Source organism: Phocoena sinus, chromosome 5, assembly GCF_008692025.1.
Source record: "Phocoena sinus isolate mPhoSin1 chromosome 5, mPhoSin1.pri, whole genome shotgun sequence".
NCBI lineage: Eukaryota > Metazoa > Chordata > Mammalia > Artiodactyla > Phocoenidae > Phocoena > Phocoena sinus.
Window position 1 is genome coordinate 87,674,476 of NC_045767.1, and position 19,940 is coordinate 87,694,415.

Consider the following 19,940-nt stretch of genomic DNA (forward strand, 5'->3'; position numbering starts at 1 on the left):
TTAACCCATTCATGTTTAAGGTAATTATTGATATGCATGTTCCTGTTACCATTTTCTTAATTGTTTTGGGTTTGTTTTTATAGGTCCTTTTCTTCTCTTGTATTTTCCACTTAGAGAAGTTCCTTCAGCATTTGTTGTAGAGCTGGTTTTGGTGGCACTGTCTTCTCTCAGCTTTTGCTTGTCTGTGAAAAGGTTCTTCCCTTTCATCACTTTAAATATATCGTGCCACTCCCTTCTGGGTTGTAGAGTTTCTGCTGATAAATCAGCTGTTAACCTTATGGGAGTTCCTTTTTATATTATTTGTTGTTTTTCCCTTGTTGCTTGTAATAATTTTTCTTTGTCTTTAATTTTTGTCAATTTGACTACTACATGTCTTGGCGTGTTTCTCCTTGGGTTTATCTTGCCTGGAACACTCTGCACTTCCTGGACTTGGGTGGCTATTTCCTTTCCCATGTTAGGGAAGTTTTCGACTGTAATCTCTTCAAATATTTTCTCAGGTCCTTTCTCTCTCTCTTCTCCTTCTGGGACCCCTATAATGCGAATGTTGGTGAGTTTAATGTTGTCCCAGAGGTCTCATAGGCTGTCTTCATTTCTTTTCATTCTTTTTTCTTTATTCCCTTCCATGGCAGTGAATTCCACCATCCTGTCTTCCAGGTCACTTATCCATTCTTCTGCCTCAGTTATTCTGCTATTGACTCCTTGTAGTATATTTTTCATTTCAGTTATTGTATTGTTTATCTCTGTTTGTTCTTTAATTCTTCTAGGTCTTTGTTGAACATTTCTTTCATCTTCTCTATCTTTGCCTCCATTCTTTTTCAGAAGTCCTGCATCATCTTCACTATCATTATTCTGAATTCTTTTTCTGGAAGGTTGCCTATCTCCACTTCATTTAGTTGTTTTTTTTTGGCGTTTTATCTTTTTCCTTCATCTGGTATATAGTCCTCTGCCTTTTCATTTTGTTTTTCTTTCTGTGAATGTGGTTTTTGTTCCACAGGCTGCAGGATTGTAGTTCTTCTTGCTTCTGCTGTCTTGCCCTCTGGTGGATGAAGCTATCTAAAAGGCTTGTGCAAGCTTCCTGATGGGAGGGACTGGTGGTGGGTAGAGCTGGGTGTTGGTCTGGTTGGCAGAGCTCAGTAAAACTTTAATCCGCTTATCTCCTGATGGGTGTGGCTGAGTTCCCTCCCTGTTGGTTGTTTGGCCTGAGTTAACCCAGCCCTGGAGCCTACAGGGCCTTTGGTGGGGCTAATGGCCGACTCCAGGAAGGCCCACAGGAAGGAGTATTTCCCAGTATTTCTGCTGCCAGTGTCCTTGTCCCTGTAGTGAGCCACAGCCACCCATTGCCTCTGCAGGAGCCTCTCCAACACTAGCAGGTAGGTCTGGCTTAGTCTCGTATGGGGTCACTGCTTCTTCCCCCTGGGTCCTCATGAGCACACTTCTTTGTGTGTGCCCTCTAAGAGTGGAGTCTCTGTTTCCCCCAGTCCTGTCGAAGTCCTGCAATCAAATCCCACTAGCCTTCAAACTCTGATTCTTTGGGATTTCCTCCTCCCATTTCCCAACCCCTGGGTTGGGAAGCCTGACCTGGGGCTCAGAACCTTCAGTCCAGTGGATGGACTTCTGTGGTATAATTTTTCTCCAGTTTGTGAGTCACCCACCCAGTGGTTATGGGATTTGATTTTATTGTGATTGTGCCCCTCGTACTGTCTCATTGTGGCTTCTCCTTTGTCTTTGGATGTGGGGTATTATTTTTGGTGAGTTCCAGTGTCTTCCTGTCATTGATTGTTCAGCAGTTAGTAGTGATTCCAGTGTGCTCACAAGATGGAGTGAGCGCACGTACTTCTACTCCACCATCTTGAGCCAATCCAATATTATCTATGTTCTTGAGGTTATTTACATTTACATCTATTGCATGTGTGTGGTGAAAATACTATATAATTGTGTGTTACTGCACACTTCTCAACTTTGTTCAGTGATATGGTGTCATAGTGGTAGCTTGAAATAGGTCATGATAATATGGAAGTACTTATACCACAGAAATTGTCAAACACTACAAAGACGGTTTTTCCTTCTGGAGTGCTGGTTGTTAAATATCTATCAGCTCACTATCAATTAAAGGAGTCAAAGTACCCTTTTCTCTTCTATCTATTACTTCTACTGTACTAGAAGATAGGTTCCTTTAAACTAGCTATAACACAATAACAATACAGTTGCCTCTTCTACAATTTTTAAAATTATTTTTAAAATTGAAGTATAGTTGGTTCAAAAAATAGGATGGCAGTTTTAAGGATAAGTTACTGCTAAGAGATGACTGTGAGTTTGGATAGCTACATAGCAGTTTGGATAGCCATGTTCACAAGTAACCACAGTGAGAACAGAAAGTGTCATGGGACTACAGAGCAGGGAGTGGTTAACTGAGGCAGGCTGGATGATATCTCAAAAAAAAAAAAGAGAAATATACAAATAAATACATAGTTTTCCTTTATACAAAGTATACACACTTATAGAACATTGATTAAAATTAAATTCTATTAAAGGAAAGTAGAAAGAAAATGTTACATTTGGGAAGTATGTTGGACTCCTTGTAGGGAGTAGCCATTTTCCCAATTCGTAGCCTTTTAGGCAAGTGCCACAAAAAATAAACAACTGGAAGATAATTTAGGATACAAAAATAGCTCTAATTGTTTCACAAGTTATACTGATCTAATAACAATGCTAATAAATACATCTCAGAAGTGGGAATTTCTTATTTCCTTCTCCTGCAATCAGTCCATCATTACAGCGAGTTAGCCTTGATTCATTTTTGCCGTTTACGCCACTAACAGCATACTGTAGTGTTCTGCTCTTGACCCTATGGTTTTTTTAAATTCATGGCCTCTGGCTTCTCTTCCTGTTTCTCTCCACTTCTGCCTACCTTACTATTGTTGTTGTTGTTTTTTAATTGAGACATAATTGACATATAACATTGTATTAGTATTAGGTGTACAACACTATGATTTGATGTATGTATGTATTGTGAAACAATTGTCATGTTAAGTTTAGTTAACATCTATCACCACATATTTCATCTTGTGATGAAAACTTTTAAACTTAGCTTTCTTAGTAACTTTCAAATATACAGTACAGTATTATTAACAATAGTCACTATGCTATACATTATATCTCCATGACTTACTCTTTTTATAACTGGAAGTTTGTACTTTTTGACCCCCTTCACCCATTTTGCCCACTCCATATCCCTCTCCCTACCTCATATCCGTGACCTCAGTTTCTTTGGTTTTGGTTCTGGGTTTTGGGTTTTGGTTTTTTTTTAGATTCCACATATAAGTGAGATCTTATTGTATTTGTCTTTCTCTGTCACTTAGCATAATGCTCTCAAGGTCCCTATATATCGTTGCCAATGGCAAAATGTCCTTTTTTTTTTTTTTTTTTTGTGGTATGTGGGCCTCTCCCGTCGCGGAGCACAGGCTCCGGACGCGCAGGCCCAGCGGCCATGGCTCATGGGCCCAGCCGCTGCGCGGCACGTGGGATCTTCCCAAACCGGGGCATGAACCCGTGTTCCCTGCATTGGCAGGCGGACTCTCAACCACTGCGCCACCAGGGAAGCCATTCCTTCTTTTTTTATACCACATTTTCTTTATCCATTCACCCATTGATGGACGTTTCAGTTGTTTCCGTGGTTTGGCTATTGTAAATAATGCTGCAATGAACATGGGGGTGCAGATATCTTTTCAAGATAGTGTTTTTTGTTTCCTTTGGATAAATACCCAGAAGTGGAATTGCTGGATTATATGGTAGTTCTGTTTTTAATTTTTTGAAACCCCACCCTACTCTTCTCTTTTCCATAATGATTGCACCAATTTACATTTCCACCAACAGTGCACCAGGGTTCCCTTTTCACCACATCCTCTTTAACACATGCTGTTTCTTGTCTTTCTGATAACAGTTACTCTAACAGATCTGAGGTATCTCATTGTGGTTTTGACTTGCTTTCCCTTGATGGTTAGTGATGTTGAGTATTTTTCATGTACCTATTGGCCCTTTGTACATCCTCTTTTGGAAAAATGTCTATTCATTTCCTTTATTTATTTATTTATTTTTTTAAATTTATTTATTCATTTATTTATTTTTGGCTGTGTTGGGTCTTCGTTTCTGTGCGAGGGCTTTCTCTAGTTGTGGCAAGCGGGGGCCACTCTTCATCGCGGTGCGCGGGCCTCTCACTGTCGCGGCCTCTCCTGCTGCGGAGCACAGGCTCCAGACGCGCAGAGCTCAGTATTTGTAGCTCATGGGCCCAGCCGCTCCGCGGCACGTGGGATCTTCCCAGACCAGGGCTTGAACCCGTGTCCCCTGCCTTGGCAGGCAGACTCTCAACCACTGCGCCACCAGGGAAGCCCCATTTCCTTTATTTTTAATTGAATCGTTTGAGTTTTTTTGCTAATGACTTTTGTGAGTTTGTAAAATATATTTTGAATATTAACCCCTTATCAGATATATGACTATCTCATTCCATACGTTACCTTTTCATTTGTTGATGGTTTCCTTTGCTGTTTTTTTAAAAAATTTAATTATTTTATTTATTTATTTTTGGCTGCATTGGGTCTTCGTTGCTGTGCATGGGCAGAGAGCGGGGGCTACTCTTCGTTGTGGTGCGCAGGCTTCTCATTGCAGTGGCCTCTCTTGTTGTGTAGCATGTGCTCTAGGCGCGCAGGCTCAGTAGTTGTGGCACACAGGCTCAGTAGTCGTGGCTCACGGGCTTAGTTGCTCTGTGGCATGTGAGATCTTCTCAGACCAGGGCTTGGACCTGTGTCCCCTGCATTAGCAGGTGGATTCTTAGCCACTGCGCCACCAGGGAAGCCCTCCTTTGCTGTTTGATGTAGTCCCATTTGTTTATTTTTGCTTTAGTTGCCAAATCCAAAAAATCATTGCCAAGACCAATGTCAAGAAGCTTACCCCCTATGTTTTCTGCTAGGAGCTTTATGGTTCAGGTCTTATGTTCAAGACTTCAAACTATTTTGAGTTGATTTTTGTGTATTATGTGAGATAGGGATCCAGTTTCATTCTTTTGTATGTGTATATCCAGTTTTCCCAACACTATATCCTTTTCCCCCTTTTTTTTAGGAGTAACAAATATTTATTCAGAAGTGGATAAGTAACACATAGTCTCCTCCATCCGTTAATGCTGCTTCCTCTCCTTTTAAACAGAAGAGACACAGATGGGGAATGTATTATAGAAGAGAGGGAGTGGAGAGAGAAATAAGGGTCGGCTCACCACCTTCTCTTCCCTGATTTCCACAACATCCTGTAGAGCAGGGGAGGTGAACAGCCTCCCCCCTCCAGTGTATCATATGGCTATGCAGCAGACAGCATCCAGATGGCCAGGCAGCTGCAGCTGGGTTCAATAAAACTCTGTGATAACCAGAGCAGTTCACCATGGGAACAGGAGGGGAGAAGGAAAGGGAAAGCCACTCAGGCAGGATATTTACCACCCCTACTCAAAGCAGAGTCCAAGCAGTGATCTGACTGTCCTCAGCACCTGAGAAACCAGGTGCTACTGTCTTGTGGGTACTTTCTTGGGCCAAGAAGGGAAAAGCGTAGGAGGAATGTCTTCCAGCTGCTGAAGAGAACTAAGTTTGTACCCATTCAAACAGGGAGAATGGAACAAAAACAGCATTCTTTAAAGAACCAGAAAGTAGAGCACCGTCAGGCGCATTGGACTTCTCAGACCTGAAGGACTGAGCTGGTTTCCAACCCTGGGTTCTTCCTGCTTGACAGATTTAACTCTGTAAACATGAGTTTCTAAGTTTTTCTTCTTCACTGGGCTAGCCCTAAGCAGGTCAGAGAGGTACTCAGTGCCTCAGGTTCCCTTTACCTTTTTGGCTTGTGTCTTTCACAGCACTTGCTACTGATTTTGTAGAGCTCCCAGAATCCTCCTCAACTTGCTCCAGGTCTGTCAGCCTGGATTCCCATTACAGTCCCCCCCAAAAGAGCAGAAGACTAAGAGTGACACTGGAACAGTTCTGTCTTGGTATTCAGGGGCTGTCCCTGGGTTCTACAAGATCTGTCTCCAAATACAGTCACATTGGGGGTTTGGGCTTCAACATAAGGGTCCTGGGGAGACACAGTTCAGTCCAGAGTAGTACCCTAAGCCAGGATGAGCAAATGAAGGTTGGAGTTACTAGAGCCCAGTTAGGATAACTGTACAGATAGTGTTGACTGCTAGGAACTGGGACCATGGATAAAAGAACAGAGCCAACCTCTGGTAATCCTGCATGGAGGTAGTCACGAAAATAAATGTTTCAACTCTTACTCTACTCTCAGGTCTTCTGTTTGTTCCTTCCGTTGACTGCACTCAAACAAAACCAAGGAAGGGAGCCAATTGGCCAGTCTCTATGGATCAGCTTTCTAAGGTACACAGCAGGATACAGTGTATGAAAAATGGATCAGGGCAGCCAGAGAGATCCAGCACACCCCTGTGCCAAGATGCTACCAAGAAAAGTGAAGAGGAAAAGAAGGAAAACCCTGAAAGCTTAAGCATTTACTCAAAAGAAATTTACATCCTCAGTAAAATAAATATAACAATAAGGTCTCATGGGGGTGTTAGATGGATTAAGGGAAGTAAAACACAGGCAGAGTTCAGAGTAGACTCCATATAGTCAGTACTCAGTAAATGTCAGCTATCAACGTTGTTAAAAAGGAAGCAGAACAACTTTGAAATTCCAGAATTCTTTAAATATCCCAGGATTAGATACTTTTTAAAAAAGCTGAGCAAAATTATATTCTTTTTTGGAAGTACTTATATTTTGAATATTTATTTCCTATTAAAAGGCTTAAACCAATAGAATTTCTGTTAAAGAATGCAAGGCTGCCTACTGTGGTACACTTAAAAACTAAATGAAAACTTGACATTAACATCTTAGTGTAGAAGAACAGTTTCAGGTACCTGGTTTCAAATCAAAAGATTAATACATTTCCAAATTTAAAAATACCCTGTAATATTTAAACAGGCCTATTTTTATTGATTTTTTAAATTAAAACTATAATTGCTGTTAGGATAAATGTTTATTGAATCTAACTCAGAAGCTGGTTGTGAAGTTTAAATGGGATAAGATATGTGAAAGAGAAGTTCTCAGTAAATGTGCTAGTCAAATGCTAGTTATTTTAAGACTACATAATATACTAAATTGTGCAGGCAGCAGTTCAGTGCTATATCAAGGACTCTGCTGCATTATACTCAATAGTTTAGCAATGTTTACTGTGGTATATTTAATGTAAGCTTTCCTCATGTTTGGGAAGTTCTGTAAGAGCTTCAGGCAAGTCCAATACCAGAAAGGACCAAGTCCTTACTAGGAGCCAAACATGAATTCAGTCAGATTGCAGAAGGTGGTGCAGAATACATATTTAAATATTTTAAATGATTCCTGTCGGTGTATCTTTAAGTCTTTATAAACCTATTTCAAGTGGGTTCAGGAAGTTCCCTTCTCTAAGGCTTTCCTTCAGACTCTCGTTTCTAGCCTTCTGCTCTCCTCCTCAGGATTTTGAGCACCTTGGCCTCTTTTTCTCCTAGAGAAAAAGCCTAGAGAGACCCACTTGCCCTTAAGAGGCCTAGGTCCTTCGCGAATGTTTTTTTCAGAGTGGAGCAGCTACAGTACAAACAACTCCTCTCCTTTTTTTTTCTACTTTATTTTTTTCCCAGCTCTATTGAAGTATCATTGACAAGTAAAAATTGTATATGTTTAAGATCTAAAATGTACTTTAGAAATACAAAGTATTTGTATTTGTACATGTACAAAGTACATGTACTTTGTGAAATGATTCCCACAATCAAGTTAATATACACATCCGTCACTTCACATAGTTATAATTACCTTTTTATTTTCCTTTGGTGTGGTGAGAACACTTAAGATCTACTCTCTAAGCAATGGCAAGCATGTATACAATACAATACTGTTAACTATAGTCACCATGCTGTACGTTAGATCCTAGAATTTAGTCACCTTAAAGCTGAAAGTTTGTATCTCTCTTAATAATGTATTCCGTTATTATGTTAAACTTCTTGATGTGCTATTTTATAAAAACACCTCATCCTTACAAGGCATGGGTGAAGATGGGAAAATATAGTGTCAGGAGCAGCAAATCAGGCCCTAGCACATTAGCTCACATAGCAGCTTACAGAGGCACTCAGGCAGGCAATAGAAGAGGGGCTGGGCTGTGAAGGCAAGCTAGGCTTTATGCATCTGGAGATCCAGATAACCATTTCAGTAAAGGATATGAGTCCTATCTTGTGCTCTCCTCTCACCTACACATACTTGATTAGAAATAGGAAATGCTGTCAAGTCTGCATCAAGCTAGAATGAGCAGAAACAAGGACTCTAGTGGAGAAGGCCAAGAGACAAAGACTCAGTTTCTCTACAGCTTTGAGCAACTATTTTAAACACAATTGCATAATGCAACATGTTCCATTTAAAAATTTGCCTGAAATTCCATGTGTAATTTTTTTAAATGAAATATTTCAGACACTGATGACAGTAATGTAATCCTCATGTGCTCACTAATGTTATTGCTTTGCCGTGTATTTCAGGTCTTTCTTGTCTTTAAATAAATAAAGCATATCTGATAAGCTTTTAATCCTTTTTGTACCCCTTCTGAGTTCTATTCCTTCCTCCCTTCCTAGAAATAAACACTGTTTTGAAGATTACTTCTGGTCTATAATTTTGTATTTTTCATACATATATCTATTTCTATAAAAGAATACATAGTATTTTTGTGTGTGTGTTTTTAACATTTAAACAATATTACCATAGCAATCTGAAAGTTCCTTTTTCACTTAACATTACGTGTTTGAAATCTAACCATGTTGGTACATGTAGCTCTTGTTCATTTTTAATGCTGTATTATGTAACTGTATTTGAATATAACAAATTATCTCTACATTTAATTCTGTATTCCATGCCTAGGTATGATTATATCATACTTTATTGATCTGTCTTTCTTTCTTTTTTTCTTTATTTTTTGCGGTACCCGGGCCTCTCACTGTTGTGGCCTCTCCCGTTGCGGAGCACAGGCTCCGGACGCGCAGCCTCAGCGGCCATGTCTAACGGGCCCAGCCACTCCACGGCCGGGGCACGAACCTGTGTCCCCTGCATCGGCAGGTGGACTCTCAACCACTGCGCCACCAGGGAAGCCCCTGTCTTACTTTAATACGTACCACACTGTCTTGATTACTATGGCTTTATGATAAGTCTTGAAATCAGGTAATGCTGATGCTCCAAAATTGTTGTTTTCCAAAGTTGTTTTGACTATTATAGGTCCTTTTCATTTCCCTACAAATTTAAATTCACTTTGTCAATTTCTTTTGTGAAAATCCATTGGGATTTTGAATGAGATTGTTTTGAATCTATAGATCAATTTAGGGAGAGGTGACATCAATATTGAGTCCTTCAATGCATGATGAGTATTTTTTCATTTATTTAGGTCTTCTTTCTGTCAACACTTTTATAGTTTTCAGTATTGCTAAGTATTTTATGTTTTTTAATGCTATTGTAAATGTTTTTAAATTTCATTTTCCAATTGTTTGTTGCTATATTTAGAAATATAATTGATTTTTACATATGACATTGTGTATTACTTATCTAGTGCTATGAAACAGCACACTCCCAAGTTTAGTGGCTTAAAAATAACCTTTATTATCTTTTGCCATTTCTGTGGGTCAGGTATTTCAGAACCACTCAGCTGGGCAGTTCTGGCTCATGAAGTTGAGGTCAGATTAAGGCTGCAGTCATATGAAGGCTAATCACCTTGAACTTGTGTAGATTGTATGTTTATGCTTTATAGGAACAATCCAAGTTTTTAAATCCTTTCTAATATGCAAGATGCAACTTCCACATTTTGTTTCCCCTGTGGGTCTTCCTGGGCCTTGGTTTTAGTCTTTGTCTGAGTAGGTCATGATTAGACTTTACTTTAGGCTAAAGTCCTTATTCTTATGGTGTGGCCTTTCTGGTGTCTCAGGTGGATACCTGGGGTATTAGGAGGTATGAATGAGATTTCTACCCCAGAAGGGCTAGATCTCCAAAGTTCCCTCCCACTGCTCCTCCTCTAGCTTTGCTTGTCCCCTAATATCTCTGTTCTGATATTAACCCAATAGTAACTGAAATCTGGTAATCAATCCTATCATGGTTCTTCTCTCCATATGTATAGCTCTGGGCACTTTACTGCTATCTAAATTCTGTTAATTTCAATTCACAATTCATTACCATCAGTTTAAAAGGAACTTCCCACTTTAGAAGCTGTATTGTATTTTTTAAATAATATTTTGATGATCCCTGAGATCTGAAGAGAAGTTTTGGCTGTATGTTTTTAGTTTACTAATCTTTACTCAGGAAATCATATGTATACATAGACAGCTAAGCCAAAAATCTATTTAGAGTCATTTGGTGCTACATTTTCTGATTAAGTTCACCAACAACAATTGATAAAACAATCCATCATCCCTGAACTACAGAAATGATAAAAAATAACAGTAGTTCCAGCTTATTGAACATTTAACTGCCCTTTTCTAACCATTTTAAACATTATAGCAACTCTGAAAATGAGTTCTAAGTTTTCATTCATAAAGACACTAAAGATTAGAGGTTAATTTCTCCTAGATCACATGGTAGTGAATGGCAGAGCCAGAATTTGTACCAGCTTATTATGACTGCAAAATATGTGCTTTTAATAAGTACACAATAGTTTACTTGAATGTTCAACAAATCTAGAGTTCAGTCCTTTATAACCCCTATAACTTTTCCTTATTAACATGACTGAAATGAAAACTGCATTTTTTAAACAGTTGTACCCTTGTTCTCACATAAACTTATTTTTTTATTTTTAAAATTTTTATTTTACATTGTATAGTTGATTAACAATGTTGTGTTAGTTTCAGGTGTAAAGCAAAATGACTCAGCTATACACATACATGTATCTATTCTTTTTAAAATTCTTTTCGCATTTAGGTTATTACAGAGTATTGAGCAGAGTTCCCTGTGCCATACAGTAGGTCCTTGTTGTCATTGATCACATAACCTTATTTTAATAGCAAATATTTAAATATAGAATTCTAATTACATTAAAGATTACTTTCAATTACTTCTTAGTTCTGATAGGATAAATATGGATTAGGGAAAATGGCATTTTGATATCGCCTTAACTTTCTTCATTGGTTTCTCTTGCTCTGCCTTTCTTTAAAATTATTAAAGAAAATCTAAAATATTTTTTAAAAAAGGTAGAGAATATGTTTTTCTATGAATGTATACATATCTGCAGCTCATGAGCTGACTTGTATGATGCCACCCAAATCCCCTTGCCCTATACAAGTTTATTTTGAAATAAATCTCAGATAACATGTCATTTCATCTACAGATATTTTAGTATATATCATGAAATTATGAGAACTATTTTTTATTTATTATTTTTTTAAAGAAGATGTTGGGGGTAGGAGTTTATTAATTCATTAATTTATTTTTGCTGTGTTGGGTCTTCGTTTCTGTGCGAGGGCTTTCTCTAGTTGTGGCAAGCGGGGGCCACTCTTCATCGCGGTGCGCGGGCCTCTCACTATCTCGGCCTCTCTTGTTGCAGAGCACAGACTCCAGACGCGCAGGCTCAGCAGCTGTGGCTCACGGGCCTAGTTGCTCCGCGGCATGTGGGATCTTCCCAGATCAGGGCTCAAACCCGTGTCCCCTGCATTAGCAGGCGGATTCTCAACCACTACACCACCAGGGAAGCCCCGAGAACTATTTTTTAAACTTAACTTATTAAACTAAAAATATTAATAGCAATTCTTTCAAAATCATCATTCACTCAATATTAAGTTTGCTGATATGTGTATGACTCCGTATGTGTGTGTGTGAGTGTGTGTACGCAAGTGTATTCACGTATTCAAATCAGTATCTAAATAAGATCCATGGCATTAGTTTCCTGGGCTGCTGTAACAAAGTACCAGAAACTGGGTGGCTTAAAACAACAGAAATTTATTGTCTCACAGTTCTGGAAGCTAGAAGTCTGAAATCAAGATGTCACTAGGGCCATACTCCTTCAGAAATATGCAGGGGAGAGTCTTTATTTGCTTCTCTTAGTTTCTGGTTTTTGCCTGTAACCCTTGGGATTCTTTAGCTGCATCACTCCAACCTCTGCCTCCATTTGTCACACGGCCAAATTTTCCGTGTGTACTTCTGTCTCTGTGTCTCTTTTCCTCTCTTATAAGGACACCAGTCATTGGATTGAGGGCACACCCTACTCCAGTATACCCGTATCTTAATTAGTTACATATGAAACAAGCCTATATCCAAATAAGGTTGCAATCTGAGGTACTGCAGGTTATGTCTTCAACATATTATTTGGGGGAACACAATTCAACCCATAACATCCATGTACTACAATTGGTTTACATTTTTTATATTTCTTGTAAGTTTATTTTAGTGTATAGATTACTTACTCCTCTCTATTTCTTTCCTTCTTCATTGGAATTTATTTTTGAAGACATCTGCTTGTTTGTTCTGTAGAGTTTCCTACTGTCTGGATTTTGCTAATAGTATTTGTGGGGGATAGCTTAACACAGTCACCTGTGCTTTGTCTGTGTCCCAGAGCTCGATTTCTCAGCACAAGCACTGTTGGCATTTGGGTCAGATAGTTCTTTGTTAAAGTGGGAGGCTTTCCTGTGCCTTACAGGATGTTTAAAACCATCCCTGGCCTCCATTCATTATATTCTAGCAGCACGCTCTCTGTTGTGGCAACCACATAGTTCTCCAAATACTGCCAAATGTCCCCTGGGGGCAGAATCACCACCCCCCGCCCCCTCCCCGCTAGAGAACCACTGACAAAAGTCTTGATGAGATCCAGGTTTAGCTTTTTGGCAAGACTGCTTCATAGACAGAATTAGGTACTTCCATCAGGAGGCACATAACATCTGATTGTCTTTCTGTTATACAAATTAGCAGCCATTAATAACCATTGTCTTGATCTGTTTATTTCATAATGGTTATAAAATGGTGATGTCCTACTTCTATCATTGCTTTGCCCTGGCCACATAGTAGCTGGAGTACTTCCCTAAAGAGAAACTTCCCTTCATCAACTATTTGTTTGGTAACCCTGAGATACAGTTCTAATTGGAAAGACGGATAAATGATGATTTCTCTTCACCAGTTTTCAAAATAATGAACTGGTTCCCTAGCATCACCCAAAGGGGAATGATGAATTTTTCTGAACTATTATGAATTCAAGGATTTAAACATATTTGATATGTTTCAGTCCAATGCAATTGTATCTTTACAGCTGCTCAAAATGCTCCATAGTTTGATAGGTCTCTGGCATTCTCTGATTACTACTTTCTAATATGAGAAGATGTTCTAGGTTCATATTGCATATTCTCTTCATTGACATTCTCTAAGAGTCTGGACTGAGTCTCCTTTACTCTCCACCCTACATAACCTTCCCTGGGCGACAGAACACAGCTATCAATTTTTTTTTTCTTTTTTCTGAATCCACACACTTCATTGATACATACTTCAATCAGTAATATTGGTCAAAGGTAGGGCAATTGAGAAGGGTGGTGGAGGAAATCTTATTGGAAAGTGCATGCCCTGATTAAAGGCATTAAGCTTCAATAAAAGCACATAAACACTGATGGTTCAAGGAAAGTCTTAGGTCAGCAGGCACCAGTTTGCAACCTGTGCTATATAACCTGGCCCTAGCCTGATGTGATATTAAATATTGTGAAATATATGTTTCAGAGATTTTATATTTTGTTGTCTTCCTCTGAGGAGTGCTGATCATCTTGAACTTGTGTTGGCTTATTTTCACATTTTACAGGCGTGGATCTTTGGAAAGCCAAAGGTGTTTTCCTTCCTCACGCTCCAGTGGGCTCACCTTTGAAATTCTGTTTCTCTGTAGACCTTATACTGCTTTTGTTTAGGGTTGGGTCCTGATTAGGCCCTTACTCTCATAAGGCCTGTCCCTCAAACATTATCTCAGCCACTTGCTCTCTCACTCATTATCTGGGTGGCAGCTCATTGGTGTTCTCCTTAGACCCTTGACCACACCAAGGCCTCTTTCTCCCTCAGAGCCTTTGGGTGTGCTGTCCTCTGCCTGGAAGACCCTTATCCCCACCTTTTACTGGGTATCAGTCTCAACTTCACCTCCTCAGAGAGGACTTTACTAGTTTTTCTATATAAAAAGCCTCCACCCATTCCCCCCCTACCGCACCCTTTGCCATATTAACCTCTTGTTTCTTCCATAGAATTTGTCATGACTTTTAATTTGTTTACTTTTGCTTTGTCTCCCTCACTAGAACATAAACTTGAACTCTTTGAAAAGAGAAACCAGATTCTATACCATGTATATTTTTTAACTCTGGAGCCTATTACAACATTTGGGGCAGGATAGGAATTTAATAAATACTAGTTGACTGAAATAATAAATGAATAGAACATATATAATGCTTTTCTTGATTCAGCTTCTTCTTACATAACCATTGAATATCAACCTGAATTGAACCATGGGCAATTTTGCCACCTAGGACCTTTTTTTTTTTAACATGAAAACCATTTTTCTGCCCACCACCCTTGTCTTTTCTCCCCTTTACCCAGGTTAGGAGGCTTTTAGATCTCAACTAGGCTTTATTTTCCCTTCTCCAGAAAGCTTTCCTTTACTCTATTCTGTACCCTCCAGCAGTCTGAGTGACATGCCCCTAGAAGTTCCAATAACATTCTGAGCTTACTCCACATAAGGCAGTGTTAGGTGGTGGCTGGATCCAAATTGCTTTAATTTGAGTCATGTTACTTACTACTACTAATAACTTTGGGCACTTTAATTTCATATTACTTCACTTTCTTTTTATGTAAAATAGAGCTAGTAATATACTAATCTAATTGTGTTTTCAGAAGATGAAATCAGATTGTGTAGGTCAAGTGCTCAGAACAGTTTCTGCCACACAGTAAGAACACACAATTTTTAGCTATTATTTTTACACAGTAACTTCCTGTTAACTTGTCTCTTCCTTATACATACTGAAAATTCCTGAAAGGCAGAAATACTGTCCTATTCACGCTTGATTCCTAAGCATCTGATACAAAGCTGGATTTATATTTACTGAATTGATTTCCTTCTCTCTTCTCCCTTCAAGCCCTCCAGATGGCTCCAAACGAATCTCTATTTGTGTTTTCCCACTACTTAAAATCTTCCCACTGCCTTCAGTTTGGTCTCTATGTTAAAAGGGCAATCAAAGACCAAGACACCATAGATCTGTCCTTCTCTAAACTTGCCATAAGTTTGTAGTTTGTTTTTATGTTTTTATGTCTATAACACTGTTACTTTTCTTGTTTTTCTGTTCTTCAAATTTTTTTTCCCTTGTAAACTCAGTTATGGAGCAGTGAAGCAAAATTACATTTTCATTCGTTGGACAATGAACTTTAAGCAAGTTTCCTCGCAGATCTTACCATATCATGTAAAATAATTTTTCATCACTTCTGTAGTTTTAATTTCTCAATAGTCTGTTTAAATCAACTGTGTACCCCAGGACCTCGATAAATGTTTCAATCAAATTTATGTGAATTACAAAGCTATTTTAAAATACAATATAATTCCCTTCCCCAGTTAAAAACGAAACTAGTAGGCTTTTGTGACAAGTGAGCTGGTTGTGTCCTGTGCTGCCTTTGGGTAAGCCTGTAGCACCAAACAAGAAAGTACATCCGGTACCTAGAGTAGAAAGTGGTGGCTGCAAAGGGACTGGCCCAGACTTGTCCTAAATAAGTCTCCAATTTCCAGAACTGAATCAGGTGTCCCGCGGAGCGACAGAAACCATCTTTTTCTTGAGGCTGGAAGCTCCGTTAATAGGCGCTTCAGGTGAGAAACCTGAGCCACCTGGGAATACCCAGCGCAGCAGGCTCCCTGTAAACTTGGGAGACTTTTATCACTAGAAATAGAACTCATTCCAGGGACTTCCGGGCTGCGGGGGGCGGGGCAACGTGCTGACGTTACGTCACGTTCTTGCCTGACCTGCCACCCCGCCCTCTCCGCACTGTGACGTTCCCAGGGAGGAAAGAAGCGTAAACAGCGCAGGGCATTTTGGGAGGGGGATTGTTTCACGCAGGAAGCAGGCTCCATTTTAGCACCGCCCGCTGTCGCCATCTGTTTCCCTTCCCTCCCCGTTACCGCCTCCCGTTCCTAAGCCCCAACGGGAAGGCTGGGCCTGGGGTGGGGGAGGCAGGAGTGAAAGGAGGAAAGGGGAAAAGGGAGAAAGGGAAGAAGTGGGGAGAAAGGGTGGGTCGGGAAGGGTGCGTGGTAGAGGCTAACGTGCGAAGCGCGCAAGCCCAGCGGACGGACTGACGGACGCGCCTGTGGTTCTGCTGCCGCGGCTGCGGCGCCCGCGCGAGTCGCGTCGAAGCGGCGGTGGCGGCTGCGGCGGCAGCAGCGGAAACAAGAGGGGAGCAATGGCGGCCGACAGCCGAGAGGAGAAAGGTTAGTGCGGAGAAAGGTGATGGGCGGAGGCGGGGCTCGGGAGTGGGTCGACGGAGCCGTGGTCGTCGTTGTGGGTAGGGGAGATTAGCTTTCTCCGCGCGGAGCCGGTCTCTCCATCGAGGCGCTTGGACTCATTGGAAAAGACCAGGCCTGCCCTTTCGTCCTGTCTCCACATAACCTAACACTTCATCTAGCCTTGGATTTTTCTTTAATCCTAATTCCCTTCTTCACTTAACGTTTATGTGTCCTGGGCGCGGCTGAGAGAAGGCCTGTTCTGAGTTGCAGGCCCTTAGGTTTATTTCCTGGTAGTGGCATGCGGATGTAATGCGTATCTTCAGAACAGCCTTTTCTGTTAGGCTGAATTTCGAAAACCCTTAATACCCTTAAAGCTGGTAATCTACTAAGTAAGCATATTTAAGAAGTGGTATAGGTAGATAATTTCGCAAAATGTCTACGAGTAACTTATGGCTGTTCTGTTAAATAGGCAAAGTGGCCTGTTTGGTTCCTCATATACTTATTTTGGAAAACGTAATGTTTGAAAAGATGATTATGTGATTTAGGCCAGGCAGGAAAAATCCTGGCCACTATTGTGATAGACACACGTTGTGCGTAGTTCCTAGAGGGTACAACCAGGAACAAATGGATATAATTTGTAGAGAGTCGGAGGGCTACGGTTACTTTAAATATGGGAAGAACTGATGTTGCCAGAATGAAATGTCATGTCTTTTTAAATACCGACCTTCCAAGCCCTGGAAATGTTAATGTAGATCCTGAATCAGTACAAGTCTGGAGAGTGGTCTAGATTGGATGGTACGTTAAGGTTTTTTACAACCCTAAGATTACCATGATAGATTTGGCAAGGTTATAGTTGATAAAAATCTGGCCAGCTGCTGTCCTGTATTTTACGGATCTACTCTTTTGTGTGGCTAATTGATTTGGGGGAGGGAGGATTTGTTAAGTGGGCTGTAGAGTCAAGTTCCATTAGACTTGTGACCTCTCATTTTTCTCCTTAAAAGAGTTTTCATGAATCAGTGAACTGCTCAATAATAGGGACAGGCTTGGGCAACGGAGTGGGTGGGAATATGTTTAAGATATGGCTCCTATCTCAAAGCAGCTGGGTGATTAGGTTTTAGTAGTTTAATTTTCCTTCCTTAAACGAATCCTAAAAACCCTCTCCCTTCCTTTTGAGAAGTCCAGAAGGAATGTGATCATAGGATTACATGGTGTTAGTGAATAAAAGAAACTGCTTTAATTAGTAGTAAAGTAGTATTAAGTAGATGATTTTAATCAGGAAGAATTAATTCAGTCAACATTTGATTGTTTCAGAGTGTAATCTATGATCTGGGAGTGGGTGGTGGTTGTGGTGGGTGAGATGAACTAGATAAATGAGTAAAAGCTCAGTACTTCTCAAGAGTTCAGTGTCTGTTAAGGTGAACATAGTTGTAAGTCAGTTATGGAGTAGACACAATATTGTACACGGAGGAAAAAAGTAGGTGATGTTTTATAAATTTTGTTTTAGAAACGGATTTAGTGATGAAAACGTCTAAATGCATAAACTTTGTAACTATTATTGGTAAGTAGTAATGCCACCTGTTAGCAATACTCAGGATAAATTGTCCAGCTAAATTGTCCAGCTTCTGAAAGGCCTCACATTTGTGTAGTTTTTAAAAAATTAATTTTCATAATTCAGCTTCATTTCAGAATTTATGATGTAAGTACTTATAGTTTAAGATTGTCTCTAGTTTACTGGGAAAGCTAGCAGATACATACCTACTGGAATTGCTTATTTAATTTTGGAATGAGCAGATTTCTAGAATAACCCACTTTGCATGTATGGAAACTGAGGCCTAGGGTGTCTCACTTTCTTGATCTTTGTCAAACAGCTAGAATAATAGCCAGAATTAGAATTAATGCTTGACTCTTTTTTTTCATGTTGAACAAGGAAAAATGGGAAGCCAAGTACTTATTGTCATCAGTAGGATGACAATTAAACACTAGGAAATTGTAAAGGTAAGCCCTGTCACAAATCTTAGACATGTCACAAACCTTAAGTCCTTTCTTGAAAGATTCCTTAAGTGGTGTAAGATCTTGATAAGAAATGAGTTTAAGTTGCAGAAATTTGCTATAAATTACAGAGCAGTTACAACACTTTCAGTTGTAAAGTCCTTGGATTATTGGGCTTTGCACATTAGCTGTGTAATAAGCAGACATTACCTTCTATAAATGCTGCTGTAATACCCATACCTAGAAAGTGAAGCCTATAACTGGAGAATTTGCCAGCTTCCTGATTCCTGTGGTGATTGTCCAAAAAGTGGATGTGGAAGATGTTGGAATGTTGGTGGTATTAATTAGTGTTAATTGCCATTTTTCTACGTTTTACATTATAAACACCTGGTTTATATTTTATTTCTTAAGCTCTTAAACATTTCTCTCTGAAGAACAATTATACAAGGTTAATGTATCTAAAATGTGGATAATGAGGTACCACTTTTGAAAGTAACATGTTTTCTGCATTACCAGACTGGAAGCTCCATGAAGGCCAGGAGTATGTCTTGTTTACTAGGTTCCTGGTGTACAGTAATTATGTCTCAGTGCCTCGAATAAATGATTTAGAAGATTGTAAATCATTAGCTCAAGGTTGGACTTCATTAATGACTGACTAGTTATGACTAGTTATGTGATATTTGCTATTGATGTCCAAAGTTAAGAGTTTCCCAGTTTAAATTATATACGTACACACACTCATGCAGGCAAATACATATAAATATGTATGCATGGTTACATATACACACATATATGTATATACACACTGTAGCCCTCACTATAGTAAGTCCTTAGGGTTAGACTGACTTGGTCCACTTTAGTTAGGGCTTTGTAAAGCATAGAGTATGTATTTGATATTCCGATATATTTATTTTACCCATAATAGAAGTAGGAGAAAAAAATTACAAATGCCCTCCTTAGACTTCAATTGTATGCGTTTTGGAAGACAGGAAATTTGGATGGGATAGGAAATCCAAGTCTCTACACTTCTTGAAGAATGACGGTTTTGAGTGACAAAAAAGTAACAGAGACTGGTCTAATGTACAACACAACAGAAGGGGAGGCTCCAGGAAATCTTGCTACGTTGCCAAACCTGACTAAAACTATATTAAGTGAATTAAAATAAAAACTGTAATGTATTATGGTGCCCTGTATTGGAAAACAAAATAAGTAGTATATTTAAGTACCCAGGTTTTTATTTTTTTTTTCTTTAAATATTTCAGGTCTTAGTCTGATGCTGGATCCTGAAATAAATAGTACTTTGTATCTCCTGACCCAGAAGCTTCCTGGGTCAAAAAAATGAACTGCGTCTCAGATAAAGGTTAATTTTCTACACTGATATCCCTGGAGTTAAGGTTTGTGGCCTTCCTGGGCCAGGAATTTCAAGGTTGAGGTGTAATTCTGGTAGAGTGGAA

The 19,940-nt window shown here is 39.5% G+C and overlaps 1 protein-coding gene across 2 annotated transcripts in view; it reads left to right on the forward strand.

The window, feature by feature from the left end:
• Positions 1–16,076: 16,076 nt before the first annotated feature.
• YTHDC1 (YTH domain containing 1) overlaps positions 16,077–19,940 on the forward strand; it is a 34,827-nt gene continuing 30,963 nt past the window's right edge. For both annotated transcript variants that reach the window (XM_032632647.1, XM_032632645.1), the window contains exon 1: positions 16,077–16,482. In XM_032632647.1, the coding sequence (XP_032488538.1) occupies positions 16,455–16,482 (28 nt within the window). In that variant the 5' untranslated portion in view covers positions 16,077–16,454. The remainder of the gene's footprint in view (positions 16,483–19,940) is intronic.